The following is a 22,695-nucleotide window of genomic DNA, read 5'->3' on the forward strand; positions in this document are numbered from 1 at the left end:
CGGACCGGGACGGACGCACGTCCCACGGGGAGCCAGCATCTCTTTGTTTCACCAAACGTCCATCTGGTGATTATAGTCACAACCAAAACCTTTTTTTTAATACTCCCCGTGTGCGCCCGGTCCTTTTCCAGTGTAGGGCCTAACCCAGCCGCGTCAATTTAACACGCCCCACACAAAGCATTACGTGGGGCCGTGCAGTATACGGTACGGGCCGTCTCCCGCCACCCCAGAACTTTATTTAATCGCCCAGTGCACAGGCACAGGCTACATTCAAGCTTAAACGTGTTTTTAATTTAGTAGCGAGCCGCAGTCCGCACAGGTGGGCCCGCGCGTCGCAAGTTACAGATTACGAGATTAGCCGATGCTAATCGAACGCTCTCCCTCGACTGCAACTGGCGTGAGGACTTAATAAGTAAACGCATGTAGAGGCACGCAGGTGTCCCTCTCAGATAACGCGTGCAGTGTAATCGTGTACGTAAAAGCACCACAGAGTGCCGTTTTATCAAGTGTAATTGTAATAATAGTGTAATCAAAACTTCTACGTGTTCCGACGCCTCATTGGCAGTCATGTACCGCCGAGTAAACCTCGCGCCCAATGTAATGAACCAGTGTCAATCGTGAACAATAAAAAGTCCACCCCGCACCCCCCGTGCGCGACGTGCGACCCGTAGAACAACCAGAACAGTGTGTGTAAATTAACCTAAACAACCCAACCTAATCAGGAAACAAATTCCATCACCGCCGACGGTTCTAGCGGACCACGCTGGGGCAACGAACCCACGACCATCACACGGTTAGACACCGAGCTAGCCTGGCGCCCTCCCGGAACAGAAATCTCTAAGAAAGCCAGCCACCCCGCTAGGACCTGCGCCCGATCTCGAACACGAGACCGCGGCGGACGGCAAAGTACTGTGGGGAGTCTACGAGACTTTGCGTCGGCGCTTCACGCCTAACTTAGCTTACCAGCTACTTAGTTTTGGCCCACACGGGGCAGCCAGAAGGCGACACGTGCCACCGAACGTACTAACGAATCAGTCCCTGGGACACATCTAGGTATCACGTAGAGTCGCCGGAGACACGGACCTATGTGCCACTAGCCCAGTTTATTAAGTGTTATGTAGTAGTGAAATGTTTGCTGGTCAAAGTGTCATCTGTCATGTTAGAGTTTAGGTATCACCGCGACATGGTATCGTGCCACCAAATGTACTAACGAATCAGTCCCTGGGACACATCTAGGTATCACGTAGAGTCGCCGGAGACACGGGCCTACGTGCCACTAGCCCAGTTTATTAAGTGATAGGTAATAGTGAAGTGTATTGTTCGTCAAGATATCGTTCGTCATGTTAGAGTGTATTTTTGTAACTGTCGCGTCACGTATACAAGTTCGCCCCTCACGCGCATTAAAATCGTGAGCCGCCACTGAGGAAGTGAGCTGCGCGTGTGACTAGTCGCGTCGGGAAAACCGTTACGGCCAGAACGGGCAGCATCCTGTATAGGGCTGTGCCGTAATAAATTCACCAAATATCTTCCAGAAACTTTGTGTTATTCTTCAGGCGTCCCGAGTGGCCATAACAGCTCGGGGGGCCCTACTGCGTTAACCCCTACCTCTAGCCACAAGGCCGAACCCTCCCTGAGATCTCGAACCCAAGCAAAAATCACGTAAAAATCATAGGAGGTAGCGGGGACGGCGTCAATAGATTATACACACCTATTACGTAAATTCTTACAATCAGGCATTCCTAATATATTTTTTACTTTATATTTTCGGTTTTAATTATGAGGTTCAGATTATTTTGTTCTTAATGTGGCCAGCAATGTTTCAATCGTAGCTTCATGGAAGTAACAAAGTTTGCTTTTACTGAATATGTTGTTTTGATCTCAAATATAAATATATTTTATGTTATGTTTCTAATATCTGAAAATTTTAAGTGATAATTCCAAATATTATTTGGAAAGTATTATAATGTTAATTAAAAAACATAATATATATATACTGGCTAGTTTTTCGTGAACAGCCTTTCAAAATAAAGTAATAAAAAATCCCTGTTAAACTCAGCTGTTTGTTGATATGTGTATAAATGACAGAATGAAAGCTGTGTACGGTATAGGTTGATATATTAATTCAACCATGAACGATGAAATTAAATGTACTCTTTTTCGAGTTCCTGAGACAGCTGAAGATTTGAGATTATCTCACGAAAGAAATATAGCGCTGATTCGCAAGCAGTGCACTGAAATAGAAAGTTTGAAACAAGAGTTAGATGCTGTTGTTACGGAACGTGATATGTTGCTATGTGAAGTTAGTAAACTTAAGTTTGAATTTGAAATAAGCAATTTGAAAAGGTTACGTGATGGAAGGTACGTGAATGATAAATTTGTCTAAAATTGTTTTTATTGTTCGTTAGTAAAGTATGCAGTACATGGTTAGGCATTACTTTTAGAGACATTTTGAGGATCATATTTTTTAAAATACAATAATTTTTTTATAATTTTCAAAATAAAATATTTATATTTTTAAACTTCACTTACAGTAGTTACGCTGATTGTATAAGGCGTGTAATAACAATTGTTTAAAACATGAAATCTGTTAAACATCTGCAATAGGCCTAATTCATATGCTTTCAAATGAATTCAATAATTGGTTTTTGCCTTTAGCAAAATTTACTAGCTTTGGTGATTGAGGACCTAAGTCTTTCCACTGTTGTGGTAGTCATGTTAGATACATGAAACTCCTTCCATGCGAACTGGTGAATCTAACAAGAATAGATGTGAGCTTTTGAAAAAAAAAAAAATAATGAAAGTGGTGTATTTGCATACTACTAATGTTTGATTAATCTGGAAAGGCAAATTTTTAAATTCTAATTGGATTTTAACAAACTTAATTGTCTGCAAAGACCACATAAATTGTTTGGTTTAAAAATCATTTGGTATTTTCTTAAATTGGCTTTTCCTATGGGAAAAAAGGTTACTTTTGAGCACTACAGAAGTTCCTTTATTTCTCTCGAAAACAGCTTTGTCGAATTTCTACTGGATTCTCGGAAACTCCCAAGTGGGCAAGGCCATGAAGTTCAGGGAAATTTTGGGGTGAAATCTATGAAAAAAAAAAAAAATTTAATATAACTTTTTTGCAAAATAATTTTAATTGCTGTAACAGAGATACTACAGAAAATGTAATTCATTTTACACTAATATTTACTCATTTTCTTCTAGCTGAAACATAATATTCCCAGACTTAAAGGCCATTTTCCACTAACAAGTTTCGGTAAATATGTAGTGTACGGATTAGCGCAAAAAAAATCGTACTAATCTGAAATAACTTTCATTATATGCTCTTTTACGTCCTCTTTTCATAACCGCCTGCGGAGATAAGAAATTCCAATTACTTTTGGAGATATCGCCGTTCTTATTTTGCAATAAAAGACCTATGTAATCATTCGACCGTCGCCATTTTATATTTTTCCGTGTGCGCGTGAATGCCTAAATAACAGAAATTTTCCATTAGGTAAGGTTAGTTACATTATAAATACTTCAAATTAAACGGAAATTAAAAATAATATCAAATTATTTTACTTGTTGTATAGTTTTAAGTATTTATAATGTAACTGACCTGAACTAACAAAACGGGACAAAGGTAGATTATTTCATTTTCATTTCATTTATTAGCGTCCTATATTTGACAGTACATATGTCCAGGTTTTGTCAGTAACATTATAAATAAAATACAACATCATAATACACTAACAAAACAATATAAAAAAAATACATTATAACACAATAATATATGTTACAATAAAAAATGATAATAAAAAACAATGCAGCAATTTATGTAGATGCACTGAGGAATTCATTAACAGAGTATGGAGCTATTCGTAGTAGGTAATCTTTGAGATGTCGTTTAAATATGGTATGTGATTGGGATGCTGTATTTAACAGGGATATCGGTAGAACATTTATTAGTTTAAGGCCCATGTAAAAAGGGTTCAATTCGTATTTTTTTGTTGAATGAAAATGAATGTGATTCTTATAAATGGATCTGGTAAAGTGATTATGTATTTCATTATTCTTTACATACTTAATATTTTGAATTACATAAATGACAACCGAATATATATAAATGGCTGGAAATGTTAAGAGTTTGTTATTCAGGAAAATAGGCCTACAAGAATCTGTCTTACTAAGATTATAAATAATTCTAATAACCCGTTTTTGAAGCTTAAATATCTTTAGCCAATTTAAGGAATTTCCCCAAAAAATAACACCATATCTCATTATTGAATATATGTTTGCATAATACATAGCAATTACTGCTTTATGTGAAGTTACAGTATTAATAGTTTTTATGGCAAAACAAAGAGAACTAAGTCTACGACACAGAAAAGATATATGATTAGTCCAATTTAGATTCTCATCAAGATTCAGTCCCAGTAATTTTGCTGTTTTTACAGTATTAAGAATATTATTGCCAATAGTCACTTCAATATTATTTAATCTATTTATTTGAGAGTTAAAATATATAATAGAAGATTTTTGAATATTTAGAATCAGTCTATTATCAGTAAACCAAGTTTGCATTTGGTTGAGGGTTATGGAAATTCTTTTTTGTAGTTCCTGTAAAGTCTGGCCTGTTACTATAATGGAGGTATCATCTGCAAACATGATAGTCTGGCCATAATCTAGAAACAAAGGTAAATCATTAATAAAAAGCAAAAACAAAAGTGGACCGAGAATTGAACCTTGGGGAACACCAATACCAATTTTCAAAATTTTTGACCTAGGTCAGGTCAGCTACATTATAAATACTTTGAAACTGAACGGACATTAAAAATAATAAAATTAATTTTAATGGTTGTTTAGTTTTAAAGTATTTGTAATGTAGCTGACCTTACCTAACAAATCGGAACAAAGGATTAACAGTAGGAACGAACTTAATTTTTTAAAGCATAAAAATTTGAAACGTTAAAAACTCACCTAAGTTGGAGGCGGCCTATTGGTTCATTTGAATATTGGCCTATCACGAACTATCACGTGACAACATTATCCAATAAAAAAAAACAATTGATACTCTTAAAAAAAAAACAATTGTGAACGCCGTGTGAATGTGTAGGTATAGTGATTAAAATTTAAAAATTCGATATCTCCAAAAGTAATTGGAATTTCTTATCTCCGCAGGCGGTTATGAAAAGAGGACGTAAAAGAGCATATAATAAAAGTTATTTCAGATTTTTATAAAAAAATTTTTACAATAATTAAAATTTAAAAATTCAATATCTCCAAAAGTAATTGGAATTTCTTATCTCCGCAGGTGGTTATGAAAAGAGGACGTAAAAGAGCATATAATGAAAGTTATTTCAGATTTGTACGATTTTTTTTGGTGCTAATCCGTACACTACATATTTACCCAAGTTTCCTAAATCATTGTGCTATCAGGATCAAGTGCACAGGATATTCAGCATACTAAATTATAGTTGCAAGCATCATGTACAACAGGATCAATGTAAATAGAATCATGCCATCATGATAGAATTCACATTATCTGGATATATTACTTTTAAAATTAACTTAAAACTGTGAACACTTATTTTTATGGAGATGCATACATGTTATTCGCTGTGAGCTCAAAATGGAAACATTTGCGATCGTCTATAACCTTCAGCAAAACATGAATTCCGCTAAACAAACAATCAGAATTCACATACCATATCAATGTACATTCAGCCTCACATTACACGATACTCACGGAAACACTAACCATGCTTACATAGAAAAAAATAATAACTAGAAAGTGGCAACTCAACTACGAATGACCATAAATTTCTGCTCCAAGCAAATTAATGCTTTCACTTTGCAAACAACGTGCCAAAGTACATGTGACCATGGAATTAAATTTGATATTTCTTATCTCCACATAAACCTTATATTTACAAATAACTAAAATGTAGAACAATATAAATATTCTACAAATTTAAATTAATTCAAATGCAAGTAACATAAAATAACTTTTTTTTTACAGTTGCAATCACATACACAGCCATAAAATAAGGTATAAAATTGTTTTCATAATTTATAAAATACCACACTTGACACAACTAGTACCAAAACAAAAGCTTATGTTGAGCAAACATAGCTCTAATGTTGTATGTAATTGAATAAAGCCCTTAAACTGTACACATTTTGCAGGTAATTAACTCTCAGAAACTTGCACTCCTGTCTCAACAAAACTACCACGATGCACATTGGTTAGTAGAACTGAAATATAACCAATTTGGAATGTTTTTATTTACTCAGAAGCTGCTAATTTAGAAGATAGCCCAAATTCAAATTAAAGTGAGGAAAAAAACATTTTTCCAAAACTTTCAACATTTAAATTTCCCAAATATTTTGGATTTCTTTGAAATTCTTGTTAATATGGTCAACTGATCCTAACAAACCAATGTCTTCGGTTAAATGTGCACTCCCTGAAATATCTAAGTCTATGTTTACCAATGGTTCGTGGAAGAATCACACTAAACTACAGTAATGCTTAAAAAAAACTGACATAAATTAAACAAGGAAAAGGAAAACTAAAACTCACCTATTTTGGAGGCAGTAAATTTTTTTATCATGGCATGTGCACATATTAACGTTCGTTGTAAATATCTTGCGTATTCCTCTTGGAAATTATTCATGACAATAGTAGTGTATTTTTCCACATCATCAGGTATGCCAAAAATTTCTATAAGTCAGCTACGTAATCCGATACACTTCCCTGGATTTCTGAACTCTCACTATGTACTTCAAATGTACTTTGGTTAACGTCCAATTAGAGCAAACCTTGCTCAAACATGTTTTAAATACCCTGTCTGTTGTCCACTCTTCTGTTTTAATCTGAGCAAAAATTTCTCAATTTCTTGGGAACTTTGGCAATTGTACCTGTGTCCACATTTCCCATATACATATTTACAGTTTTAACATTTTATTTAACACTGTTAAAAATTGGATGTGATCTATATATCTATGCTCTTTAGGTCAGATCTTTTATCAATTAATGGTGTGACTACTGTGTACATTAGCAATCGTTTGAACAAACTCATTCAATCTGCCTGCACTTGACGGATATTTATGACCGTTCTTGGCCCTTAACAACTCAATGCCATTCTGAGGGTTGAATTCAGCTATAGCCTTGTTCAATATCGTGCCCACTGCTGCCTTGCTCAATTTTGGTGTCCACGAAGTTTTTGCGTACATAATGATAACTATTAATAAGAGACATGCTTGCAACACCCTTTTACAAAAAACTCTTTGTGGTATTTACACAATTTAGTTTTTACTGTGGCCATTTCAACAGTGTTAAAAAAACAACATATAGCATTGGCCCAGCTCTCCTCTGAAGGAGCATAGTAGAACATATTAGTTAAGCCTATTGTAATGAAAAATTCAATGAACTTTTTCCTCGACCACAAAAATGAGGAGACATTCAGAGTAAGATTGAAATCTACTGAGGTGATAATGATGTAGTTGTTGGATTAACTTGAGGAGTCCACTGAACAGCTTGTAGCAGCTGTAATTGAGGATTGTCATTGAATGATTAAAGAAATAGCAAACCAGAAGGTGATAATTCGTGAAGGCTGTACCCAAGGTTCAGACCACCCACCTTAATGGCTAATCTTCTTGGTAGTGTATAGGCAAAAATTTGAGGCAACTGCATAAGTAAATGGTTGGTGGGAAGACGAAAAGTCCACAGCACTATGTTCAGCCGTGCATGGACCTTCGCTCAAACTGCTACAGATCATACCTGTTGCTACCTAGAAGGACTATGCAGTATTAATGGAAGCACTTGAACTAAGGTATGACAATTGACTCATGGTTGAGCACCAGCATAATGGTGAGGACGATTGGACTAGATCCATACCATGAGTGCTCTAAAGAAGCTGGTGAGCAGTGCTCAGGGTCTACAGTTTTTAAGAACATGAGCTCCTTCAGGAGCTGGGACATATTCAGTACAATTGTCAGATTCATAAGAAGACATTGTGGCAAGGAGAACAGCAGTATAATTGCCAAATTGGCCAAGGAGAGTTCCAATGAACAGGTCACCTGGGATTCTTCACCACTCAATGACTAGGATATAGCCAATGGAACTGCCAGATTCGTAACAAGATGTCGCAGAGAGAAGAACAGCTGTATGATTGCCGGATTGAGCACAAAAGAGGCTCACAAATGGGAACAAGTTGTAGCCCACAATGCTTTTACCGCTAGGAACTGAGATATCTAGAAGGGCTGCCCGATGCATAAGAATACATGGCAGAAATAAATACAGCAGAATGATTTTCCCAGATGAAACTCACCTGCCAAGAACCAGGACATATATAGTGGAATTGCCCACTGCATAAGACAGAATTGTAGCAAGAAGAAAAGCAGGGCTGAACAGGTGTAAGGGGGAAGTAATGTGATGGGAAGAAGTTTCCTGAGACGACCGATCTGCTCGGCACGTGGGAGGCATGATAACGTAGGCATTTGCTCAGCATGCAGCACCCGGCATCAGCAGTCTTTGAATTCCTGCCTTTTCATGCCAGCTCCTATTCATCATTGCACCGCTGCCCTTCGTACCACTGCAATCACATGGCACTGCGGCATCTTGCCTTTATATCTGGAGATTTCTGACTGCTCCTGGCCTGGAGAACACAACTTTAGACACGTTCTTTGGTAGCTTCCAGGTCCCAGATAAAGACTGTGGTTTACAGCATAGTCGGAAAGCTATGCGATTCTTCCTTAGCCACTCCCACAGGCTATACAAGTGCATCAGCCGACCAGTTGGTAGTCATTCTGTTAAATGTTACCAAAAATTAAATTTGGGTGGCGAATGTGATCTCGAGGTAATGAGACTTTGTGGCTGGCAAGGTAGGCTTCATGGCGGAAGAGAAAGACTCAAGGTGGTGTTTGGGACATGGCATGCTAGTGAAGAGTGATGAAAGAGAGTTTGGGTCCAATAAGAGAGTGATTGTCTGTAGAGTCAGACTCCAGTTAGGTGTAAATATTTCAGTAATTCTGTTATTATTCATTTTTTATCAGACATTGGATTGACATGTGGTGTGAAGTATAGCAAGTTAGTGAATGAAGAGGCTTGTATTAATGTTAGTGATTAATGGACATAGACTAAAAAATTAGGCTATCCTTCAAACCTAATATTCTGTACTTTTAACAGTACTAATGTTTGAATTTTTAAATTTGAACCAAAATATTTTGACTTATCTTCCATGATTTTCAGATTTTTTTGGAATGCTTTGTTAAATATTAAAATTAAAAAATTGTAAAATTGTAGTGTTGATTTTTCAATTTTTTTTTAAACCAATGTAAAATTATTAACTGTGTTCTTATATTTGCTCTTTACAGTGCAAGTGGTATGATTGACGACCAAGGAATGTCTGATGCCCAAACAAATGACAGGTTTTATGTTTCAATTGGAGGGTAAATATGAAAATATCTTTACTTATTTCTTGTATTGACCATTTAACTAATATTGTTTATAGTTTAGCTATGTATTGTAAAAGTTCTAAGAATTTTTTTATGTAAACATTTTAAATTTTCAATAGAAAAAATTAATTGCATAAATAATTTTTTTTTGCTGTTGGTTAAAACATGTGATTGTTATTAAGTTGGCTATCTTGGTTTGATAGTGAATGTGGCATTACTTTTCTTACAAACCATTGTGTATTTAAGAACCACATATAGTGTTTATTAGTGACAGGTGAAAGAATCACAAATATTAGTATCAAACAGCAAACTGAAATATTTATTTGTTGTGGTTCCATACATAAAAAGTGCTGGTAAACTTGCGCAATATTGTGTAACCTTTGTTCATTTCTTTTAATTTTGCTACATCATTGAAAAGGTATTATTTTTATTGTATTACCTTTTGTTCAGTTTGTTGTATGCTTGCATTTCATTACCACATAATTTAGAATAGTTCCTTCGTTTTGAGTAGTTAATTTGTGATCATAAACTATTTTCTTTGACTCTTCTGTGTGCCCTGACCAATATGCTGTGGGAGCCTAACCTCTTTCCTTGTGACAATGCCTGGCCACATTTCCCATGTGTACTGGCCTACTCCAGGAGAAGTTTCATTTAAATGTTGGTTTATGCAAGTGATGACTGCAATGTACTTTTTTGGACTTAAAAGTGCTTTTTTTTTGTTCCACAGTTTTACAGTGTTAGTTGAACATGTATTATAGCTGTACTTATCAGTACAGAGACACTGCCATAAATCCTGGATTCTTGTATTTCCACTTGTTGTCAGTTAGTATGTTAGGGAGAAGGCGTGCCCACAGGCCTCAACACGTGGAACCAACTAACTTGCTTACAGCTAATTGTTGATTTTGCCAGTCTCCAGCCAGCCATCTTGGCCGGACAAACCACACTCCCATCCCACCAGTGTGGGCTGCTAAACTGAGTTGTCCCAGGCTGAAAACCCAGCAGACCCTTGCAAATGCTTCTGTACATTTATCTTGAGCTCAGCATCCCCCATGTATCATTGAACTCCCTTGTTTATCTGATAAAGCATGCTGTTGATTCTTCTTTGTGTTAAAGAAGAATCATACGAAAACTTGCTTTGAAACTTCTTGTGTTTACCCTCATAGTGTCGTTTTAATTACATTCCTTGACAACTGACACCACTCCATTGCAAATTAAGCACTTTGGCATATTAAGACTAACAATGGCAAAACAAAAGTGGTCAGTCCACTCATTCTTGAACTTGCGGTTTTCTGTTTACTACACAATATTATTTCACTCTTCAGTAGTAGGAAATTAAAAACATGCACCACTATTTTACAGTAAAAAATCATATGACAGCTTCAACACACAGAACAACTCCACTACCGTGCTACTGGACTGCAGGCTTGTAATTGAGCTAAGTTGGTCCAGTCACCAACAGAACTGCGTCTTGAGCATGGCTCACAAGTGCAGTTTACGAGGGCATGTTCATTATGCTTTCTCGTTAATAAAGGGCAATAATTTATAAAGTATTTATTGATTGCAATACGTTAAGCCCCAAGCTGGATAACATACCCCAGTAAATAATGAGTTTATTCAATTGACATTTAACTAATTTTCTTTGAACTATTGTCCTCACTTCATGGTGGACCAGTAGAAATTTGCGTACGGGCTGGATTCAGCCTGCGGGCCGCCTATGAAGTCCTGGTATATACGTCAAGAGTTACTTTCAACATATTCAGCTAACAAAATGTTTTCAAAGCCATTGTTATTTAGTTCTATATTGAAATGAATAGGGAATGCAATAATTTACTGTGAACCTAGAAGCAAATTGAGTTAGTTCCTAAAGTAAAAAAAATAATGATATAATTAATTACAAAATTTCTAAACTAGGACACAGCCTACACTTTTTATTCATACAAACAAGAATTTTTAAAATAATTTTTTATAGTTATAGTTTGATTCATCAATAATATACAAAAGTGCACAAATTTTCTTAGGTTTTTAACGGTATGGTATGCATATCCAATCGATTAAGCACTCATTTTATTTGTCACAATTTGTTTCACGGACCTAGTTTATGTTTTTGTTCTACACCTAGAGTAGTAGTTTTTACTCTTTAAGGTATGATATTCCTGATGTCTATTTACAAAAAGTAATTTCCATCACATTAAAAAGGTTCTTTCTCATAAAAAGCATTTGAATACATATGAATAACTTAGCACAGTAATTTCTTTAAATTTTAAACATCACTTAATGCTTTATTTTGGCGAAAATTAGGCGTTCAAAAAATTCTGTGATTTTGTTCAGAAAACATTTTAATAATTAAATTATTTAATATTTTGACAATAAAATGTCATTAATTTGGTATCAACAAACCATTGAAAATAATCTTTGTGATGGCCGCTCGCTAAAAGTTAGGAACTAGTCCATCTTTTTATTTCCTTAAATGACAAGAGGCTGTATATTTCAAGTATTCAATTTGTTTGGATGATGTCAACTATTTAAATTGATTAATTTATTACAAACAAATAGCTAAATATTTTTGATTGAAGCTGCTAAACAACTATAACAAAAGCAAAATATCAAAGTCTTAGAAGTATTTGTGATTTGGAACTATCTGCCTCTCCATTAAGGTTTGTTTTCTACCCATCTGAAGACTATGCTCAAATTTTTAACTGAGTGGAGTTTTAAAGTTAAGTAACATTTTTAGTTCGGCTGTACCAGCTTTTTTTTTGTAACTATGTAACAAAAAAAAAACGTATTTACAAAAGGGTGAAGTTGAGGTCACGAAAGTCATTTGACATTTTAGAAATTTTAATTGTACAAAAGGGTTGAAACTGATTTTTAATTGGATATCTTGCAGTTTATTTTTGTGGCTGAATTAACATATGATATGTTACCCAGGACAAAAAATAATTTCTTTCAAAATTATCTAATGGTGTTTTTAAAAGACCTTGTAAATTTTTTATTGTGTTAATGTTATTTGTGCTATAAATAGAGATAATTATTTTTTGATTAAAAAAATGTTATGCTTTCCCAGAATTTTACATTTATATTCACTGGAAGAATTTAAGAACTAACCAAAAATATGCAATATTTTTCCAAAGAAGGTCTATCTTATCTAAAATAAAAATAAAAATACTTTCGTAATTTTTTCCATTGAGACTTGTAGTGGAATTCTTTAAAATTGAAAACACTTTAGTTTATTTTTAGTATGGTTGATTTGAGTGTAGTTAATTTATTTTCCAGTTTAATATAAGTGCTACAATTAGAAAATTTTAATCATTCATGGCACATTACTCTTGACTTATAAATGTAATGTTCAGTTTTTGGTTCAGTTCAGTTTTTAGATTGGATGAAATAAACCCTTTAGCACTGATAATTTTATTTATTTATTTATTATCTTCCTGTTTTATACACTCACAAGGTGAAATAGGAGTTGTCAATTGATTACAATATTATAAATGATAAAAATCATAACAAACAATATAATAAACATCATACAAAGTATAAAAAGGACATATTATGTAAAAGCTAATAAATATAAAACAAAAATACACAGTAAAATAATAAAATTGACAAGACAATTAATAAGTATCTATACATTAATCACAATTATGAGAAGATATTAGGTATTCATCCACACTGTAATAGGCTTTCTTAATAAGAAATTGTTTTAAACTTTCTTTGAAAACTGGAAATTTATTTATTTTAAAAGATAATTGAAGATCTTTAGGAAGTTTGTTTATTAATTTTGCTGCTGAAAAATAAGGATTCTTTTCATATAATGTTGTTCGATGAGATTTAAAATATATATCAGCCTTTTTTCGAGTGTTATAAAAGTGGATATCATTATTATGGGGAAACTTAATGTTTGTTAACCCAAAAATTATTGTTTGATATATATATAAACTTGGCACAGTAAGAATTTTTAGGTATTCAAAATGGGGTTTACATGTAATTGAAGATTTAACGTTTTGAATTATCCGTATAAATTTTTTTTGCAAAATGAATACATTTTTCCAATAGCTAGATGCCCCCAAAATATAACCCCATAGCTGATAATAGAATTAACATTAGCAAAATACATTGTTCTTACTGTATCATGAGTACATGTTTTCCTAAGAACATTAAAAGCATAACATAATGAGCTTAGTCTGCTACATAATTTTGTGATATGTGTTTTCCAAGACAAATTATTGTCTATTGCTAATCCAAGTAATTTAATATTATCATTTATAGGAAAAATGTCATTTTTTAATTTTATTGGAGTCACAGGTACTTTTTTCATTAAGGGGGAGTTACTATTCGAGAAAAAAACCAGTGAAGATTTATGTATATTAAGTGTTAATTTATTAATTCTAAACCAGTTATCCATCTCTTGTAGATTAATATTTACATTAAAATGGAGTATCTCTATATTCCTATCACACAGTATTATGGAAGTATCATCTGCAAACATAGTGGGTTTGCCAGATGTTAGGCAGTTTGGGAAGTCGTTAACATACAGTAAAAATAATAAAGGACCTAGTACAGAACCTTGAGGAACGCCAATTTTTATATTACAAATATGTGATTTATATTCTATAAAATGATTTTTTTCATTATATTGAGTAACACAAACAAGCTGAGTTCTGTTAGTCAAATATGAGTTAAACATTTCCAATGATGTTTTTTTAATACCGTAATTTTTCATTTTATGAATCAGTATATACAATCGAATAATAGGGCATTCACTTTGAATAGAAAATAAATTTATCAAGACTTAACATCTCGTAGGCTTCCAGGTAATTAGAGGCGATGAGTGAAGCAATGAGGATGAAGCATTGATGGAATGCATTAGTGGGGGTAAAGGAGCACCCCGAGAAAACATACGGGCTCACTACAACATCTATCATGTTTCCCATTTGTTAAAGTTGACAGTTACTATGTTCATATTTTATGTTTGGTTGTCCCAGGGGGTTAAGGGGTTCTATTAAGGTAGGCATTGTTAGTCTGTTACAATGGTCGCCACCACGTGGAAATGCACGCGTATCCGACGGAGACTCTGTGTAACAGAGCCATGATCCGTGTGGGTGCAAGACTCGAAGTTCCCCCCTATAATCCAACCACAGGACCTGGCCTGCTCTATACATCTAGCATGCTACTTAATGAACTATGTTCATTAAGTGGGCTCTCAAGGCTTCCAGCATGTCTTAATCTCGGTAGCGTCAAACTCGTGGCTGTTCAAAGTGATACTCAAAGATATTGGGTAAGATTACATTTTTTTATGCAGCTCTTGTACATTTTAAAAGTACCGTACAGAATAGTTGAAACAGTTCGAAAATGCACAACAGCACGAAATTGAAATACTTTGCGGTTGATGTCATCTCATGGCCTGGACTAAGTTCAGCATTCGTCGTAAACGTTCATAAAATCCGTAAATGGATAATAAATTCTTAAGTTAAACAGTAGGCCCCGAAAAATAAAAACTAAAATAGTTTTTAAATAGTAATATAAGCAGCGGATGGTAAATGTTCGGGTGCAGCGATCGTCCTACCTTGGGTAGTGATCTCAAGAGACTGAGAGCAGCGCACTGTGGCCACAGGAAGAATCCAATCACTGCACTAAAATTAAAGTTAGGATAATTTCAAATGCATGCCCAAGGTGAAACAAAAGAACCCTTCAATATAAACCTTAAAAATTAAGCAAATACCCTTTTACATTAATATTAATTAGTTTTTAAATTATTTAGATTTAAAAATGTATTAAAGATTTCGGAACGGGGTGCGTTCCCAAACTCCACTAACATAACAATGCTCCGTTCTTATTGTTTACATATAGATGTGAGGCGGTTATGAAAGAGGTTGACAATACAAAATTAAAAAGAAAAGAATTACGGGAACATGCGCTGGCTTTGCTTCATGAGTACATTGCACATGCGTTGGCGAGAGATACAAACACTGCGGGGTGGGGGAAGGGTGACTGTTGGTGTGTTACATGGGGCTCGTAAGAGGGGTATAGACCCTGGTCTATGCCTATTTAATAATGGGAAGCTATGTTAAATATGCCATCTGTTGAGTCTTATACCTTTGATACCATTATTATGAAAGAAGTAACCAATTACTAACTAAAAAAGTTGAAACTTAAAAAAAAAATGTTACTCCAGCTGACTGAATCTACTTATTATAGAATCCTGTTCATTATAAATATTCTTGAGATAAAGTGGCAAGCAACATTCTTAACTTCTACTTTACCGAGTACAGCTTTATTGAAAAGGGAACCAGAGTGCACTAAAACATATTTTTCATACGTTATATAATTTTTATTTTTATTATTTCTTAATCTTTAATTTGCTTGAATGGTTTTTATTGAAGAAAGTACATGTGGCTAATTGTAAACATCAACGCCCTGCTTTCCGCTGAACATGTAACCATTATAGCAGTGCGATTGCGTGTGTCTCAGCCTTTGGAGTGGCCCCCAATTGTACACGTAAATAAAATTTGCATGCTAATGTTTACACCTGTAACTTTATATAGTTGCACTTATGGACGTATGCTCCGTAACAAAAAATTGCTTGTTTTAGTATTCCCTACCACCCATTAAATATTTGCCCAGCAATTTCCGAACAGCCAGTATAGTGGGAGCCCGAGATGTTTTCTCAGTTAGGGGAATAAAGTTGGTCTTGTTCAAGATGTACAACCTCGCTCTGATTTTTCCTGGTATACACTTTGGTGCACTACTGGGGCAGTAGTTCTCAATGAATAGCAGCTGAGGGTACTCATGCCAAGGTACTGGCTGGGTCTGTGTGAGGTTGGAACCTCTCTTAACAGCACAAAACATGAAATGTTTGAATTGCTGCCAGATTTACTTCCTTCATCCCTGTTCAACAGACTGGCTGATAAGTCATACTAGGGGTAGTGGAAAATGGCTTCCAAAAGGATTTACCAAAGGGTGGCTTCCTCAATAGCTAAAACAAAAGACTGTGGAATAGACAAGATGCCAACTTACAATCTGATCATAATTAATTGCAAGAGCACACATTTGAAAAGGTTTTACCCTTTGAAATAAAAAAAAAATTGAAGTGGTCTTAGATTTTAAGAAGATTAGTGAGAGATCTACGCTTTTGCTTGAGAGATTAAATGCTGCCCAGTTACCTTGGCTGCAAGTATTGAAGGTTTTCAACGAAGTGAAGTGAAGTGCCTTGGAAGTTCAAACTCCAGCAAGAGATGTGTTTCGTACGCCTTATAAATGTACCGAAATCTGCACTGCTGAAAGAACTCACAAATCAATGTATACCATAAGTTCATTGGATCACAAAGAAACAGAATGGTATACTTTCTTCAGTGGTTACACTCATTGTAACCTTCGTTATCCATGATCCCCAGGAATAAATATTAGGTTACTTTGAACTTAAATGTAAAGCAATACATTTCTGCTTCATTACGTTGCTACAACTGCCAGGAATATGAACACTAATCAGCAAATACAAGTAAACCCCAGTTTTCCAGAGGTGTGCAGAGTCACAGCATCATGATGTACCGAGGTGTGTCAAACCACAGAAATAGGTATGTCAACTGTAATCAAGGTCACATAGTGTGGTCCAAAGAATGCCTGGCACATCAGGAAGAGCAGGGCATTTAGAAGACAGCCACTGAAAATGCGCACTGGAGCGACACGTAAGAGGTTCAAGGCTTCGCAAGACATCCTGTTCCCTTCATTGTGGTTGCCAAAGCTCGATCAATGACACTGTGGATACACAGACTGAAAAGTCTGTGTTTGCACCAAAGCCATAAATTTTTCAGATTCACAGATTAGTGATATTAGGTACACAATGTGGCCCCAATGCTGGAGAGATGATAACAAAGGAAACCCTGGCATGTATAAACCACTGAAATAATATAAAAAAAGATAACTTGAAACTTCCATTGGTTGTCAAGAACTCATGCTGAAATTGTTTCCTCATCAATCTGTCAATGAGATGACAGAAACAGTGATTGATATGGAGCATAGAGCCCTGAGGATCTGTTGCTTTCAAATACTTATTAAATTAAACTGACACTAGCAAAATTTAAATAACGTAATCCACAAATTCACTTCCAAACATCTAATGTTCATAATACAATGCAATTTAAGCCTGATAACACTGGGTTTCATACCTAAATCCTTCTCATTATGAACCAGAAGTACATGTCTCACCTGGGAAATAATTTTTGGCTTAACTACACTGAAATTTTAGCATTTGCATTTACTAACAATTTCAGCCATCTTTACAGTATTACAATGAAATATTTATATAGTTTTAAACTATCGGTTAATTTATTTGGGGAGTGGTAGAGCAAAGATAGTGATAGTTTTTCATTTGTTTACTTTGTTATCAGTTAAAATTCTATTTCTTTGAATCTTTCCACGATATGTGGATAAACAGAGGTCTGACTTAAGTTTGTTTTCATTGAGGTGCAGTCCCATTTCTGAGTGCTGCATATCACCTACCACAGTTTATGTCAGCAGCTCTGTAGTAGGGAGCTGGATGTCATTGCTTCATCACTTCTGCCACCGATGTTCAGTCGTCTTCACCCCCATTGGCTGGGAACCCACAAACAGTAACCATGTCTGTATTGTCTCAGTCTGGAGCTCCCAGCCAGGGGATCGCAGATGTGAGCCACGGGAGTAACAGTACCTCACGGGCATTGTGCTGGTTTAATAAGTGGCCATCATTGTCGCTTTATTCTCTGGCTGAATGACTGAATTTCCCACAATTAAACTTTATTTAATTTGTGAATTTTAAGTGCACAAAGTATTGTCAACAGTGAGGTTTTAGACACATAACACACAATAAACACAAAGCATGGAAAATGGTGAAGGAATTGGTCATCGCTTTAATTAAGGAACACACTCAACATTTGCTTGTAGTAATTTAGGAAATGTTGGGGAAAAAAGTTGGCATGCAAAAAGAAAGCAGATCAAAAGAAACACAGTTAGTACAGCAATTCATACAAGTAAAAATATATGATAATTATGTACTCCAGGCTCCTTACTGTTTGCTGAGGGCCTTAAAATATACAGAACAGTTACTTCTGTGCATGAAACTTACTTTAGAGAGATATTTTACTATTGTAAAATGGTATAATTCAATGTTGGTGAATCTAAATTATGAAGAGACCACTACCTTAACCTTTTCTAGGAAATATCATTCCATTTATTTTGATCATAAACTTTTAAATCAGAATATGGCTTTTTCATTTTGAACACAATTGACAGTGATAAACTAGATAAAGTTCAAAACAAATTAATCAAAATCATAATTCAAAACAAAAATTTTAATATTGATGTAGATTTACACTCCTTTCATGACTCATTGTCAACAAGAAGAGATATACTAAATACACTTTTTTCTAAGGAACTGCAATAAAAATAACTAACTATAATCATCTGGAAAACATAGTCTTTAAATTTTTTTCCTTCAACAGTTGACACCAACTTTTATTATATACATAAAAAAATAACAAATAATATTTTATTTATAATAATCAAAAACAAAAAATAAGTATAACCATTTTATTTCTTTTTTTAGACTGCAAAATAACTGCCAAAAGTACTTCACTTTCCCTTTTTACAATCCTTTAGTTCAATTGTATATAATTACAAGAGCTTATCCACATGTGTGTGGTTATCTGTGTTGTACAGTTGTTTTTAAGTGTCTATGTGTGTATGTGGTTTGTATTAGTGTGTTTGTATTGTGCTTGGTAACAATGGCATCTAGCAGTAGGTAGGCATGACACTATTATAATAAGTAAATATGACTGTTATTCTGTTTAACAATTTTTGGTGATTTTGAGATTTGAAAAAGGCCATACTCACATAAAATTTACTCAATGACAAAAAGTTAAGAAATCACATTCCTTGAATTTTGAAATAAGTTACTGCACCCCAGTCGTTCAGCGTCGCCGCCACAGATGGCAGTGCGTGCTGTCTGGAGGACTCTTAGCAGCCCAGTGAAAGGATATTGGGGTCAAGCCAGGATTCCAGAACTTTATCGCCAAACTGGGAATGCCGGAATTAGAACCCCACTGCAGAGGGGAAAAAAAGTAGGGGTATAAATGAGAAAGAAAAAAATATAAAAACCTTGGGTCCACAAAGACAATAATTAGGAAATTTAGGATGTGAGTTTGGTGGTGATGGTTTCCAATTACTACTGTTTAACCAGTTGCTACCCCAATCAAGGTGCGGTTGCAAAAATTTGGAAAATCTGTGAGGAGAACTCATACTATTACACTACTTGAGTAACTGGAAAAGGAAGACTGGAAAAGGGAATAAATCCCTAACTGTGAGAATTACATTCTTGTTCACACTCCGATGTTACTGAAAATACTCAAGTGCGTAGTGATGGTTTTGGTGATCTGTATGATTACTCAAAGACTACCTGGAGGGGCTGGTGGCGTGCATTGTTAGTCACTGGTAGAACTAAGAAGGGAAAAAAAAGGGAGTGGGCTGGGCCTGAAAGGTAGTTCTGAAAATGGTAGTGAGATGTAGTGCAAAGCATGAAAAACAGAGCATAGGTGGCCGGAGCAATACTGAATGGGGTCGGCAGATGACAGACTGAGCTCGGAAGCAGGCATCGGGAGAACAGAGTATATAAAAATGTATCCAACAGAGGGCATGCAGAAAACTGGGGTGTTCCTGGGGAGTGAAGGGGTAAGCTGCTAAGTGATGGCCTGAGGAAAGTGGCACCGCTCTGGCAACTAGGAGCAGTGCTGTTGTCAATGAGAAGTGCTGAAATCACAGTGCACCGGAGACTGCAGCCATGCAATGGAGCCAACAAGAAACAGCACCTTGCGAGATGTGGGGACGAGAATTGGGCGAGCATTCAGCCTGTGAAGGCAGAAGTTTTGCAGGCCGAGTGACATGTAGGAAATTAAAATAAAAAATTCCTCAGGAAAATTTCAACCAAGTAAAACTTTAAAACATGACCTTAGGAAAAACTTAGTTTAAAAACCTTAAATATTAAATATGCAAAAACAAATTAAATTGTGCTTAAAGTTACCTAATAATTGGCATAACATTCCATGATTTTTGTCTTTTAATTTTGGTAAAACTGGCATCCATTAAAATGTGTTGTTATTTAAGTAATTGTGAAATCGTTAGTTTGTATTTTAAGCACATTTATGACTTATCAAAAAATTGAGAATTTTGATACAGTGTGAAAATTCATTTTTAGGGAGTCTTCTGCCGAGAGCATGTTTCATTACATTTTTTATTCATAAATAATTGGATGTTTTTGTACTTTATTTAAAAAAAATTTTTCTCAAGAAAATGATTTGTTAGTTATTGATAGAGATTTACATAAAATTTAGCCATGCATTTAGTGGCTTACTAACAAAATGTTCAAAAAATATTAATATTTTTTATAACTATTGGTACTGCATGGTTAAGTATTAATTAATTAATTCCATGTGCCTTTTTAAAAATTAGATGTAATTTTTTTTAGCTTCCATCATAAAGATGAGAGGTCTTCCTGTGGTAATGGGTTACCACTTTCACCTGTTATTAGAAGTCACCATTTACACAAGAGTTCTGTGTGTGATGGGGGTGAAATCCTCAAACGTTCTCGCAACCAAGCAGTGTAAGTAATAAGTCTATTTTACCAGTGTTTTTATGGTTTATAGTTTGTATAAAATAACTATTAATATATATTTGTTATATTTTTGTGAGTTATCATTCATGTGTTTAATTTTAATTGTAATGTTGGATGTTCTTGTATCCTAGACAGTGTATGCTAATCAAAATCCCACTGTCTGCCTGTTAGGCCCAAAAAAAATGTATATTGTGGTTTTCTGTGCATTTTCATATACAGTACTTTTATTTCTGAAAAATAAAATTTTTGACATCATATTTGCACTCTTTATGGAAGTAGTTATATATTTTATCCAAACAAGTAAAATTAAAAGTTTGAGTACAGTTAGTTAAACATTGTTGGTGATAGAATTGTCAAAATTGTAAAAGAACTAGTATGGATTTTTATAGTTTTCTGCATCTATTTTTCTAATAATGGGAACATGCTTAGTATCTCATTCCATTCTACTAGCATTGTGTTTACTAATTACAACTTGCTTTCAAATTGTTATGCTTGAAAATACATAGTATTAAAAAAAATTTAATTTTATATTTGCACTGAAACCTTTGCTTGAACATGGCAATGATGCAACATCACCCAGCCAGAGTGCTCATTTCTCTGCCAGTCTCGTTTAGGTAGCCATGGCAAAAGTGGCAAAAAAACATTAGTCACCTTGTTTCCATACTCTGTATAATGTATAAAGTGCATATATACAAAAACTATCATTGCAAAACTATCAATTTTTCTGACATCAATGCTGGAAAATTTAGAAATCAGTTGTGTAGGAATCAAAAGGTTATTTTTTGCCACGATTGGGCCATTGTCGCTGTAAAAATATAGTTAACAAAAGTATGTTTTTACACATGTTGGTTTTTATTTACGAATACAATCCTCTAAAGAAAAATATTGTTGTTAAATCATCAGAGGTAGGTTATATAGCAATGACTAAACTGAGTTTCTAGTCATAGGTTTAACCAGTGTGTTTTAGGAAAAGTAGTAATTGAGAGTTATTTGTGTCTTACAAACAACCTTCCATTGACATTGTATGAGATCACTGCTATGACACAGTAAGAGAAACCCATTACCTGCTCAGCAGTTTTGTCTTATGACATCAAGCCAATCACAAATCATTTGTAGCCAGTTTGTAAACCTTGAAATCTCTGGCAGTTATAAAAGGACTTTTTTTTTCTTGTAAAGGTTGTATTTTAGGTCTCTTTGACACCTATACTGTTTTCTGTGAAATACCTGACAGATGCATGTTGTTACGTTGTATGTTTTTGCCCGGCTAAGCACACATAGAAACGTAACAAAACAAAACAAACAATGTTCCTGAGGAATTTTTTATTACTATGGTTCTGCGTTATTTGGAAATAAGAGAGTTTATTAAATTATCTTTGTTTATTTCTTTAAAAAAATGTTTTTTCTCATTGTTACATGGCTTCAATACACAATTTTACAAATGAATTTAATTAGAAAAACTTCGTTACTTGCACAGTTTTTGTCTTTTCTTATACAAATTTTAACGATGTCTTTGAATTTTGATAGGATGAGGTCCAAATACATACCACAGCACCATACATCTTGCCGTTGATGGTCGAGGAGTCTTGTCACTCGCTAAAGAAGAAAAAAAACTT

General features: G+C 34.7%; 1 protein-coding gene across 15 annotated transcripts in view; it reads left to right on the forward strand.

The window, feature by feature from the left end:
- The first annotated feature begins 2,048 nt into the window (after window positions 1–2,048).
- The window catches only part of LOC134529876 (IQ motif and SEC7 domain-containing protein 1), a 127,343-nt gene continuing 106,696 nt past the window's right edge, over window positions 2,049–22,695 (forward strand). For 14 of the 15 annotated variants that reach the window (XR_010074730.1, XR_010074729.1, XR_010074731.1 and 11 more), the window contains exons 1-3: window positions 2,058–2,358; window positions 9,367–9,441; window positions 20,936–21,070. Coding sequence is in view for 10 of the 15 variants with exons in the window: in XM_063364421.1 (XP_063220491.1) it covers window positions 2,129–2,358; window positions 9,367–9,441; window positions 20,936–21,070 (440 nt within the window). In the remaining 5 variants the exon portion in view is untranslated. Of the gene's footprint in view, window positions 2,359–9,366; window positions 9,442–20,935; window positions 21,071–22,695 lie in introns of all 15 variants that reach the window. The other variant, XM_063364420.1, reaches the window with a different exon arrangement.

The sequence above is a fragment of the Bacillus rossius genome, chromosome 2 (assembly GCF_032445375.1).
Source record: "Bacillus rossius redtenbacheri isolate Brsri chromosome 2, Brsri_v3, whole genome shotgun sequence".
Taxonomy (NCBI): domain Eukaryota; kingdom Metazoa; phylum Arthropoda; class Insecta; order Phasmatodea; family Bacillidae; genus Bacillus; species Bacillus rossius.